General features: G+C 39.5%; 1 protein-coding gene across 1 annotated transcript in view; it reads left to right on the forward strand.

Annotated features, from left to right (window-relative positions):
- The first annotated feature begins 1,409 nt into the window (after positions 1-1,409).
- CFDP1 (chromatin remodeling protein CFDP1) overlaps positions 1,410-13,593 on the forward strand; it is a 102,218-nt gene continuing 90,034 nt past the window's right edge. The window contains exons 1-3 of the mRNA XM_019710688.3: positions 1,410-1,687; positions 11,648-11,765; positions 13,189-13,414. Of these exons, the coding sequence (XP_019566247.2) occupies positions 1,546-1,687; positions 11,648-11,765; positions 13,189-13,414 (486 nt within the window). The 5' untranslated portion in view covers positions 1,410-1,545. The remainder of the gene's footprint in view (positions 1,688-11,647; positions 11,766-13,188; positions 13,415-13,593) is intronic.

Raw genomic sequence — 13,593 nt, forward strand, 5'->3', positions numbered from 1 at the left:
GCAGTAGGACTTATTTTATATTACGAGCATCCTGAAAAATCATGCTAGGGCTTATTTTCTGGTTAGGTCTTATTCTCAGGGAAACACGGTTCTACATTGGGGTGGGCATTTTGGAGTTCTTCAGAGCAATGAACTGGGGCATTATCCAAAATTAATAAAACCTGGAAGGTTTCTGCCCTGGGGATAGCATTCAACTTCTGGTATGAAGCAATTGTGGAACCAATTGGATGTCATCTATGCTTTTCTGTTCTGTCTCCAATGGACAGGCACATGGTTCATACTTTTCTCTTTAAGAGCTTGTGGATTTGGGGCTCTGTACACCATTAGGAGTTTGCACTTAAAGTCGCCCTTTGTCATTGTCGCACAATAGGAAGGGTGCATAGTCTTGGAATGATTTAAAGCCAGGCGTTCTGGAGGTCATATGCGTTATATAGGTTTGTTTGCCAACGTTCTTGTAAAATTAGCCAGTCTCATTAGCATTGAAAACCTGCTCTTCCACATATCCCTTTTCCTGTATAACACTTAGCAAGTATTTTTTAAATTCTTCTGTAGCCTCCTGGTCTGCAGAACTTGCCTCACTTGTAAGTTTAACATTTTTCACATCAGATTGCCTTTTGAACCAGACAAGCCAGCCAGCACTAGCCGAGAAGGATTTAACATTTTTCTGACGCTGGGTAACACGACCGTAAATTTCTTCGGCTTTCAGCCGCACAACAATGCTGTCCACCACACCTTTTTTATCCGTTGTCATCTCATGAATCCACAGATTTAGCCGCTTTTCCATCTTTTCCACAGCTTCCTCACGCACTGTAGATGTTACTTTAGCACTTACCGGAGCAGCCTTACATACAGATCGGAGAATTTCCTTTTCCTTTATGTACCAGATTGTTGATTCATTAACATTGAACTCACGGCCAACGGCACAACTCATGCGTGAACGAAGCTTACCTAACACAGGCGTTTTCTCCATAAGGCACATCACAGCCTTCTTGTGCTTAGAAACACTAGACAGCACTTCAGCACTACGCTTGGGGGCCATATTAAACCGCAAAATCGCTATAAAAAGCACAAAGATGCAAAACATGTGGCACTAGATAGCGAAAAGTACTCTTACACACAGCCTAAGAATTGAAGCAAAAAAGCTGATTGTCTGCCTTGTTCAATCTCATCTGGTAAAACGCACTGCGGGTTGACTTGAAATTTTCTCTCTGCGCATGTCCACGAATAACCCCAAAAAGCACCGCGAATATTGATTTTGGGGTTACAATAAATTTTAGCATGTAAGCGAATTCGAAAATACCAACCCCTGAATGGGTAGAGACGCAATTTTTTTTAAGCACGGTTACTAAATTAGAGGCTAGGTAGCTCCGAAGACTACAAGTCCCGGCATGCACTGCTTCAGCACGGTGCGCGGCCAACCGCCACAGTAGCCGTAGGCCCAGGCACTGGCCCAGAAGGGTCGCGTTCCCGTCACGTAACACTCTCTGCGCGTGTGCATACGCTGTGGAGACCCGCCCCAGCCGCCACCGCCCCCAGTACATCTTTATGGTCTCTCCCCAGGGCTTTGCCGTTGGGGGCAGCTACTCCGGTTCTGTGGCTTGGTCCGCCCTGCGTGGCAGCGACATGGAGGAATTCGACTCCGAAGACTTCTCCACCTCGGAGGAGGACGAGGACTACGTGCCTTCCGGTAAGCGATTCCGCCTGAGGCGAGAGGCGGCTTGCCCCGCCCCGCGCCCCACGTGAGGCGCTCTTGGCTCGGCGTGCGTGGGCCCACTGGCCCTGGTGGCCCTGTGGCGCGGGTCTGGAGCGTCTCCGCCCCCTCGCCTCCCTGCCCAAGACCTGTGAACCGGGACATCTCGCGCAGCCGCTGCCCCCTCCCAGAGCGCTGCAACCGGCGCGTGAACGTGGCCCTACTTCTGTTGGCGTTGGTCGGTGGTCCCCTAACCACACCAATGCTGAAATCGCCTGGAAGGCACTCCGAGTGTTGGCAATTATTGTCAGACCTTCCATCCTGAGGGAATTGCTAGCTATGTAGCCTCACGTCCAAGATAGATCGTCGTCCACTTTTTGCCCTCAGTAGGGATTAGAAAGTTCACTGGTTGTTAGAAAGTTCACTTGTTGCCTTTTGCCTCTTTGCAAAGTATACACCTATTGCTCCCTTCTCAGAACTTTTGTATTGTATAGGCGTCTCAAACCAAGCGGGGCAAAAACCTTGTCACCCAAACAAACCTATCCCTTCCGCCATCCTGTGCCTTCCCCAGACTTTCCCGTATTAAAAGTATCCACCCATACAATCGCTCAGGTAGAAAACAAACTCCCCTAGTAATCATCGGTATTCTCTCTCTTTTGGTCCAACGGATCAGTAAGTTCTGTCGTGTCTCTGGAGAAGAGAATTCCTTTCTGACCGCTCACTCACCAATCTCACTGCTGCTGAGCTACCATGATCCTTCACTGGGATTCATTCGTCAAAGCTTCCAGCTGGTTTCCCTGATTCCATTCTTGTCCAACATTGGTCTTAATTGTTAACGGCCAGAGTAATCCTTTTTTTAACGTGGGTTTGCAGAGTATGTTTCAGTCTCCACGTGACTTCTTTATATCCTTAGTTATAAGACTTCTGTTCAGCTAGACTTCAGGTGGTTCTCCAGGTTGATTGTTCTATAATTTAGTTGTAAGTTTGATGTCATGGGAGGAGGCAACACAGCATTTATCTCCACTGTCTTGACCAGAACTCTCAGTGATCTTTTGAAAACTAGTTTTCATTTTAATCAAAATTATGCATACTTAAAAGTAGTAAAATATTTCTAAAAGGCTTGTTTTGAAAGCAGTTCCCATCATACATGCATTCCTGTATACCCTCCCTGGTGGCAAAATTTTTCCACTTTTAAATTAAAAAAAAAAATTGTTATTTCTATTATCTGTTGACTTAACCAACGCACTGTAGGTCTTATTTTATTTAATACCCCTTACTTCATTCCCCGTATTCCCAACACACACATACCCGTCCACCTTCTGGCCTTCCACAACTCCACAGCCTGCCATTGTTTCTGTGTCCAATTTGGTTAGATTAGTAGTCAGTGTGTTGACATAAGAAATGTGCAAACCTGTAGAGAATTTTTATGAGTTTATTTGAGCTAAACTGATGGCACATGCTGGGGAGCAAGATCTCAAGTGCTCCAGAGAATAAGTTTGCAGTTTCTTTTATGTATTTGAGATTAAGGAGGGAACCTAAGGAAGATTACATGAAGGTGGGAGAAAATTACACGAAGGCGGGGGTCGGATTACAGGATAGTTAAGGTTGTGCGCTTTAAACTCTTGAGGGTGGTCCACTTTAGGAGGAGGAGTCTGAACCGGCATTGTGTTAACCTAGATGCACAGAAACAATGGCTGGGGCTTGCTTAAGGCAAAGATAAGCCTTTTACTAAAGAAGTTATATGACTGGGGTGTTTTTTCTGGAGTTTAATGTCATTTTGTTGTTGTTGCCTAGTCTATGTACTTACAAATTAGACCCTAAAATCTGTGGTTGAATAAAAAGGGGTACTATGGAAAGTAACCTCACAGGGTGATCTGATCATAAACTCTTTAGTCAGGCCCCAGGCATACAACTTCTTTAGTGAAAGGTTTTAAACTGGCCCTATCCATTGTTCTTGTGCCTCTAGGTTAACAAGCCTTTGAAATACCACAAGTAAAAACCCTTGAAGGGGTTATTAACCCTCCAGAGCAGCACACAGTCTTGCTAACTATCCTGTAATCTGACCCCTGCCTTGCTTTCTTCAGTCTTCCTTATGTTCCCTCCTTAATTTCAAATGCATAATAGAAGTTGCAAAATTGTTATTCTCGAGAGCATTTGAGACCTTGCTCCTTGCATTGTCATCAGTTTGGCTCAAACCTTTATAAAAATTTTCTACAGGTTTGGACATTTCTTATATTGACATTTACTTGACGTAGTCGGCAGGATTCTGAAGAAGCCCACCCAGGACCACCCTGCCTGGACCCAGGCTAGGTATAATCAAGGGCCCACTGTGTCCCACCAGCTCCCCCCTTCGCATCAGGTGACTTGGGTGAGTCTCTCTCAGAATCCCAGGCCTCCAATGCTTTAAGTAGCAGGCCATGAGTTTATTTGAGCTGTTCTTAGAAAATCCTCAAGATAGATAAAGATTGAGATAACCCAGAGGGAAAAAAAATGGGTTGCTGCTTTTAATTTCGGCTTTTTATTTAAAATCTGAACAAAATCTTTGCTGGTTGAATGAGAGACTGAACTCGCTTTAGCACCGAAAAAGAAAGGACACTTGCTTCTCCAATCCGAATAGCCAAATGGGGTGATGATAGCTCTGATCCATAAATCCAGGGTGGCAGAGATGGGTACCAGGAGTCATTCGTCCAGTGTGGTAGCCCTGGGGAGAAGGGCAGGGTGCCCTGGAATGGGTGGGTTCACCCTGAACGAGAGGCCCATGCTTTGGAAAGCATTGTGGTTTCAGGGCACCTGGTAAGCTCTTGCTGGCCCTTGCTCTGGTGTTCTTAGGTGACTAGGAATCTTTGTGGGGTTGGCCGAGGAAATATTTTCTCTAAGGAGTAAAGCAGGTCTATGGGGTACCCACCACATTTGGCTCGCCAGGAGACATACATTTAAAGGCTGATTTTCTCCAAAAGTTTGTTCTGACTCTACAGATCTCAAAATTAACATGGGAAATCCTACCTCCCAGGCGAAAAAGGCCCATCAGAGTCAGCCTCCCATTTATAACTGAGATGGCCAAGGTGAGGATTCTTTGATACTTCTAAATTAATTTTCACATGCACAGTTAGGAAAGGCAGGCTATAAAATTAGGCAGGAAGAATGGAAAACATATTTAATTGGTCTCTCAAAGATTTTAAAAAGAGGATTTAGATAAATGGATCAATCTATGATGCCAGTTAGGTGACAACCCAATTCTTGGTAGTATTAAAAATGCCTGTCCTTTTTTAAAAGGAGGAAAGTATTTTGGAGCTTGACTTGTCAAGGACAAATATAAATTGTAAAAGGCCTCCAAAACAAAATTTGGATCCAACTGTTCTGTTTTTGTATGTCTACAGAGGTATGTTGTAAATGTGAGATAATTTTCTACCTCCGGATGGTATTGTTAAAATTAATTTAAAGGCAAGTGCTTGTAAGGAATGGGTATTCTAAAATTCTCAGAAATATAGAAACTAACTCAAATGCTTTTCAAGTTCACGTGATCTGAGATTAATCCTTAGTAAATAAAAGTTAGTTTAAGTTTATTGTTTTAAGTAAAACGGACATGTCTTTATGTTGCTTGGGTTTTACAGAAGTAAGTGCATATTAATAATCGACTTTTATGTCTGAAAAATGTTTCTAGAGATTATGAAATGGCCACGCTAAAGAATGTTAATTGCTTACTTCTTCGTTTTCATTAGACGTTGATGTTTTAAGTGTTAAAATCTCAATAATGTAGGACTCTGCGGTGTTCCAGAAGGGCTCTTGGAACTCTTCAAAAGATTTGGAATTGCATAGGAAGCATTGTAAAATAAGTGATGAAAAACTAGAGTATATCGGATGGGTAAACAATGGTAGTAAGTTAAACGAATAGTTGGGGCTATGGGAAGCCCAAGATGGCTGCCTGGTTCTTTCCTGCTCCCTGGCAAACCCCATTTTTTGGTTTTTGCATTCCTTCATGCATCACAATGTATTTAAGCTGGACTTAGCTGAAGGAATTTATGAGCTGACATTATTGAAAGGAGACGTCTTACACTATTGCCACGGTTTGATAGAGTCACTTCAAGAAAATGCCAGGTTGGTAACCACTTCCTTTCACAAGGAGCTCCCAGGAGACGAAGACTTTAAAGATCATTGCCTGCTACCTGGAGATTTTGTTTATTGGAAGGGATATCCAATAAAAGACACTCTCCAACATCATTGGAAGGGACTTTGTCAGGCGCCTAACCTCTAATGGACATCTACCCATCTGAGGACATCAAAGACTCCTCGAGGACAGACGTTGCTGGCATCAGAGGTAGACAGCTATCCCAAGACATCGACAAGGCCTATACACCTAAGGATTGGTCCTGAACTCAGAATCCATTGTGTTTTATTGTCCTTACCTGTCTGCTATGATATTAGTCATAATAATAGTTATACTTGTTCTTTGGGTTTCTCTATATAGTCCAATTGTTTAGGATTACTAAATATGTGTAAGATAACTGTTAATAATCTTTTCATGGCTTATGTAAATATTATAATAGATGTCAAATACAGAGAAATGAGACAGAAGGCAAAACTCGGATCATGGTAGTTCACAGGATAGAAATGATCCAGAGTGTTTTTTCTCAATGAAGGCCATAAGACCTGACCACCTTCCAGGTACCTGCCCTTCCCTTTTTTAGAAAATTCAGCCTCAATTCAGATCCAGTGGTTACGGTATTGCCTCATCCCCAGGCGTCAACAACACCATGTTGATACTAAGGCTTGAATGAGCTTTCCTGGCCTGTGAGACCACACTATCCGACCAAAAGGTTGATCATCAGTGCATCCTTGGGATTGATTTATGACCAAAAGAGGGAACTGGGGATGAAAAAAGGGGTTCTATGGAAAGTAACCTCACAGGGTGATCTGATCATAAATTCCTAACTGAGCAGGTCGTGGTGGATAGTCATGCCCCCGGCCTATGACTTTAGTGAAAGATTTTAAGTCAGCCCTGTCTATTGTTCTTGTGCATACTTGTGAAATATCACAAGTAATACCCTTGAAGGGGTTAGCACTCGAGAGCACATAATCTTGTTAACTATACTGTAATCCAATCCCTGCCTTGCTTTCTTAATCTTCCTTATGTCCCCTTTTTAATTTCAAATGCATCCAGGAAATTGTAAAAATGTTGTTATTCTCATTTGAGATCTTGCTCCCCAGCATATGTTGTCTGTTTGACTATAAACTCTTACAAAAATTCTGCAGTTTTGGACATTTCTTATGCTGACAGCTCTCAGAATTATCTAAATTATCTTCCAAGATATTTAGATTCATTGAATAATCTTTCACTTTTTTCTTGAAGTCCATCTTTGCCTTCTGACCTGCTCCAATTTGGCTTGATTTTCCCAGTTTTAAACTTAGTATCTTCCATCTCCTCACTATGCTGGGTGCTCCCTTAATCTCCCTTCTCTGTTGGATTCCCTATTTCTTGGGTCCCATGTTTTCTTTCTTGGTGCATCCCGCCAAACAGCATAAATCCTCAAATAACTTCTGGAAAAAGGATGCATAGTAGAAACTTTTTTTTTTTTTTTTAGAATTTTAATATCTAAAAATAACTATGTGACCCTCAGGCATGATTGTTATTTATTCTGTATAGAATTCTGTGTTCAGTAATAATAATTCCAAGCTTTATAATACTTTTCCATTTGATTTTGAAAGGTGTTGCTCCATTAGTTTTTAGTTTCCAGTGTTTCTATTAAGAAACATAATTTGTTTCTGATTTCTGCTCATTTATTTATGATCTGTTTGTCTCTGGAAGCTGATAGACTGTTCTATTAGTTCCTGATATTATATGATATTTCACAATAATATACATACCTTGGCATGAGTCTGTTTCCATCCATTGTGCTAGGCCTTCTGGGATTTTTTATTTTATTTTTTTAGAATTTTCTCCATTTTTTAATTTTTCTGAAATCCTTCTTATTCGTAAGTTGAATCTTATGTTAGATTTTTTGGACTGACCTCTAATTTTTATTCTCTTATTTTCTAACCATTTGACCTTTTCCCACTTTATGGGAAATTGTCTATTTTTTTTATTTTAATTTTTTATTGGGGAACAGTGTGTTTCTCCAGGGCCCATCAGCTCCAACTCGTTGTCCTTCAATCTAGTTGTGGAGGGCGCAGTTCACTGGCCCATTTGGGAATCAAACCAGCAACCCTGTTGTTCAGAACTCGTGCTCTAACCAACTGAGCCATCAGTCCGCCACGGGAAATTGTCTATTTTGTCTTCCAACTTTTCTATTGTTTTTTTCTCCTTTCATATTTTTAATTTTGAAGAACTTCTTTATTCTTTGAATGTTCCTTTTTTATAGCATCACCTTGTTTCATCAGTGTATTATCTTACTGCTCTATGGATATTAATAATACTTAATTTAAAAAAAATTTTAACTTACATACAGTAAAATTAACTCTTTTCAGTGTACAGTGCTGTTAATTTCAACAAATGTTTAGAGTTGTGTACTACCAGAATTAACAGTTCCAAGACTGCCCTAATTCTCCCCCCACAAAAAAAAAACATAGATCATGTTGTCTGTGAATAGAAGCATTTTTTTTCTTTTTTTCCCATAAATGTGCCTTTTATTTCATTTGCTTGCCTTGTACTTTATACGACTTCCAGTATGATGTTGAATGGGAGTGGTGACAGTGGGCATCTTTATCATGTTCCCCATTTTAAGGGGAAAACATCAGTATTTCATCATTTAGTATAATGTTAGCTATAGATTTTTCACAGATGCCTCGTGCATGCGCATGCGTGTGTGTTTTAAACACTTTACATTGACTAACTCCATCACTTAATGCTACCAGATGTGTGCTGTTGTGCTCTGCGTTTTACAGATGAATAAACTGAGGCCCCCACAGTCACCCAGCTAGCTAGATCGTAGCTGAGCTAGGATTTGAACCCTGGCAGTCTGCATATACTGCCTCTTGCAGATACCTTTTATCAGGTTAAAGAAGTTCCTTCTATTTTTAATTTACTGAGGGGTGGTCTTTGTCAAATTATTTTTCTCCATCTATTGATTGTATGTGGTTTTTCTTTCTTTTGTCTGTTAATGTGGTAAATTACTAGTATAGTGATTTGATTTTTAAATTTTGAATAGCCTTTTATTTCTGGGATGAAACTCACATGGTCATGATATATTCTTTTTATACATTGCTGAATTTGATTTGCTAATATTTGTTGAGGTTTTTTGCATCTGTGTTTATGAGGGATGTTGTAATTTCTTGTCCAATTTTAGTATCAAATAATGCTAGCCACATTCAATGAGGAAACCACCTCCAAGGTGGTTTTTATTTGTTCTATTTGTTTGTTTTGGGCTTTATGATGTTAGATGCTTTCTCAGATTTTCTGTGATTCTGAGTTTGGCTCATAATTAAGCATGGAGGACTAAAAAAATGAGGGAAGCTCTGAGTCTTTGGACAATATTTTGTGCTTCATTGTCTATAGGGATGTTATTCTGCATCTTATTTTTTTCTTATAGTAACTGCATGCAATTTGATCTTGATTTTTTTTAATTTAAAATTTGCTTATTTCTTATCAATGAGATTGAGCATCTTTTTAGATCCAGAGCCATGTGCATCTCCTTGTCTGAACTATCTGCAACACTTGCCCGTTTATATGATGAAAAATAACTTTACATCATTATAAAAACAGTGCATAAGCTTTGTAGAAAATTAGAAACTGCGGACAATTAAAGGTGAAAAAGATAGAATCATTACTTTCCCATCACCCAGAGATTATCAGTATTAAATCCTTTGGTGAATACTCACTCTGATCTTTTTCTACATCTAGTATAGATGTTTGTATTTTTTCCCAATCTGAAATTACACTTTTCATGCTACTTTGTAAGCTGCTCTTTTCAGTGAATAATCTCTCCTTATCCATTTCAGTAAACTTTCAACTCATCTAGCATATAGACCATATTCAAGTTTTCCCAGTTGACCCCAAAATAGCTATAGCTTATTTGTCCAAATCACAGTTCAGTTCAGGACTGCACATATATAGTTGTTCCATCCCTTAAACCTGTGTAATAGCAGCCTTTCTCTAATGACATTGATGTTCATAAGAGATCAGGCCGTATGTCCTGAAGAATGTCTCACTTGTATTTGAACCTGGCAAATCCAGGGTTGCTCCTTCATGGTATTGTTTAGATAGTTCCTTTGTGCCTTGATTTTTCCATATATTAGAAGTTAGGTCTAAATGCTTGTTGGGTTCAAATAAAACATTTTTGGCTGAAATACATTATACATGATTTGTGTGTTTCAGAAGACCTGGTTGATTCCCATAGTTGTGACTAGTGGATCATGATGAAGAGAGTCTGATCCCTCTATTACATAATTGTTTTCTCGCTTGGACCTGAAAATATTTTGTGTGGCAGTCTATCTAATAGTTAAAACTTAAATTGTGTGTGTGTGTGTACTTTAACGTTACTGGATAATCCTAGCCTAAATACTACTATCATTAGAGTATAAGAAGTGTTTTTCTAATTTTGTGGTTCTTTTACATTTATTAGTTGATGTTCTTCTGTAAAGTATAGCTTTCCCTCATCAACTGGGGCAGGATAAATGTTTAATTCATTTTCCTTAATTACCAATTTTCAAAATGGGGGATACTTTTAATAGTAGCCTAAAATTGTACAAATTAATTTTTCTTTCTTTTTTTTTGATATCATAAAGGGTTCACAGGTTTTTATCGATTAAGTGTGTTTAAATCTACTAGCAGTTATTCCTTTTAATACTCAAGTCACTAAAACTTCTTTCGAGATGGATCTTATGACTGTTTAATGTGACCCAATATTCTTAAATAGCTTGCTTGCTTTCTGGCACAGCAAAATGTCCTGGTTTCACCTTGTGCTTTTCTTCCCTCAGACCTGAAATTAGCTGAAGTTTCTTTCTTTCTTTTTTTCCCCCCAGGGAGCCCTTTTGGTGATAAATCATATCAAAGAATGAGATCTCAACTTTAAAGAGATGCTCATTGCTACGTAAAATGACATTATTTGTATGCCATGTCAATGAACAGACTGGAAAATATTTATCTTAAAAAGAGTACACATTGTAGGCTTATGTTTGCTGCCACTCAGGAATAACAAACTAACCTCTGGTATTTGAAGTCAGGACTGTGGTTACCTTTGGGCTGGGGCTGATGGCTAGTGATTGGAAGGGGGCATGAGTGGGGTTCTGGAATGTGGTTATAATGTTCTTGAGCTGGGTGCTGGTTATACATGTGTGTTCACTTTGCGTAATTTCATTGAGCTGTACATTAGATTTGTGTGCTTTTTAATATATGTTACCCTTCAAGTAAAAGTTTATATGAAGTAAAACTAGTTGAATCCCCATGTGGGCAGGATTTATTGACTGGTGCCCACAGTGTGGTCAGACTGGGATCTTGGCAGCAATTCTTTGTTGGAGATGCCTGAATGTCAGTGTCTGAGGATGGAGAGTAGACATGTTTGTTCTTTCTGCTATGTCTAACTGGAAGTCTTTAGGCCTCTTTCTAAACCCCTTTTATTGACAAGACAAGGTATCACTTGCTGTCTTTTGAAAGATATCCAAGATGAGGTGGAATACTAGTTTTTTCCTTTGAAAAGAACAGTAGCAGAACTGGAATTTCTATTCATTCATTCAGCAAATATTTATAAAGACAAGTAGGATCCATGTCCTCATGTAGAGCATAGCAGAAATTGCAAACATTAAATACAAGTGGGATGAGTTACAGAGGAAAATACGGACTGCCACGGAACACTAGAATCTGATAACTTAGCCTAGTCTCCAGGGACAGAGAAGACTTCCCTAAGGAAATGGTATTTTAATTGAAGAATAGTGGAAAATACTAGACTTTTTTGTAATGAAAATGTCTCATCTGGATGTGAAAGCCTTTATTCCTGTCTGTGTGACCACCCTATTATGTGATTTCAGGTGGAGAGTATAGTGAAGATGATGTAAATGAATTAGTGAAGGAAGATGAAGTGGATGGTGCAGAGCAGACACAGAAAACCAAAGGGAAGAAGAGAAAGGCCCAGAGCATGCCAGCCAGGTGATGCTGCCCTCAAGGCCCTTAGAAGTCAGCAGCTCACAACAAGCCTCATTACTGGGATTGATCCGATGATAGATTTCTTGCTGCCAGGGTATCTTACCTTTCTCTCTTGAGGGAAACATTTGGTGACATTTTAGAATTGCAGTTTTGGTCTCTGGCAAGCTTTACAAAATTTTGAGCTTAAATTTTAAAAAATTTAATAGATAATGTGTACACGTGGTTAACTCAATTACTACAAAAATGTATACACTGTCTCTAGCCCTTGTGGCTTTGCCTCAGAACTGTGTTACCAGAGATAGTCTATGCATGTACAAGCATGTAAGTATATATTTCTACTCTCTTTTTAAACCAAAAAGCAAAATAGCATGCTTTGCGTATGTATTGCTTCTCATTTTCATTATTTCACATCTTGGATGATACCATGGGAGTACATCTAGCTATACCTTATTCTTTTCAGTGATGGCATAATATTTCATTGTACGAATAGACTTTATTTAAGGATTCCCTTATGAGAGACATTTAGATTGTTCCTCGTCTTTACTGCAACAAACAAGACTGTAGTGTCTTTGTATATGTGTAGAAGTACGTCTGTAAATCAGATCTGTAGAAGTAGCATTGTTTGATCCAGGGTTATATGCACTAAGAAAATTATGTAAAAATATTAGTAAATTGCTGTCCGTAGACCGGTTACGGAATTACACTCCCACCAAATGTTATGAAAATTCTGACAGGTTGTTTAACTCAAATAAGAGAATCTTCCATAGAAGCCTTTTATTCTCTGATTGGTGTTTCTGGCTTCCTGGGCACTGAAGTAAAAAGCAGATTGTAGTTTATAAAAAGGGAAAAAAGAATTTTAGGTATTAGATTCACTTTAGGTATTTAGGTATTAGAAGTCAGAATCAATTTACTCTCATGAGTCTTGGACCCAGTTCTTTTGTCCTTGAGGTTTTCTGTATTCCAGCTTTCATATCTTTAGAAAGTGGGAAGAAACATGGATCCCCCAACGCCAGAATTCTAGGAAGAAACTCTCCTCGATAGACATGTTTTACAAATGTAATGACTTTAAAAAAGTCAAAAATACCTGACAGAGATGTTCTGGGAACACTCTCCGGACAGATTGATTCTGTGAGGTGATTTAGGGTGTTTCTTGGTGAAAATAGCTGGTCCTGACTTTGAAAACAGAACACTATATTTTGATTCTAAGTGTTTGGGGAAAAAGCTAAAGAGCTCAATTCTTTTTTCCCCCACAAAATCTCAGTGTACCTCTTTTACACTCCCCTCAATGTGTGTTTTAATCAGTAATCCCCAGATTTAAGTTTTCTTGGGTTTGCAACATTATGTTTGGAATTGAGGAAGGGATAACTGAAATCATTTTGTACTGTCTGTCTTGTCTTTCTTTTTTCTTGTGACTGTGGGTTATTAGGAAGAGAAGACAAGGTGGCCTCATGTTAGAAGAAGAGGAAGAGGAAGAGGAGGATGCCAGTGGGGAATCTGGAGGAAGTAGCAGTGAGGAGGAAGACGCGGTAGCAGAGCAGAAAAAAGGCACTGGGTCAGAGGATGCAAGGAAAAAGAAGGAGGATGAACTGTGGGCCAGCTTCCTCAATGATGTGGGACCAAAATCAAAAGTGCCCCCAAGTCCACAAGTTAAAGTAAGTTGGTAGATGAAGGAGATGAATGTTTCTCTAGATAGATTTTTTTTTAAATTTACAGACTGAGATTTGAAGCTTACAGCACACGTCATACTACATAGGAGCACTTTGATAGTAACTCTACTACTGTGTTTCCTCGAAAATAAGACCTAGCTGGACAATCAGCTCTAATGCATCTT

Source organism: Rhinolophus sinicus, chromosome 8, assembly GCF_057876585.1.
Source record: "Rhinolophus sinicus isolate RSI-liver-muscle chromosome 8, RSI-T2T, whole genome shotgun sequence".
NCBI classification, from domain to species: Eukaryota; Metazoa; Chordata; class Mammalia; order Chiroptera; family Rhinolophidae; genus Rhinolophus; species Rhinolophus sinicus.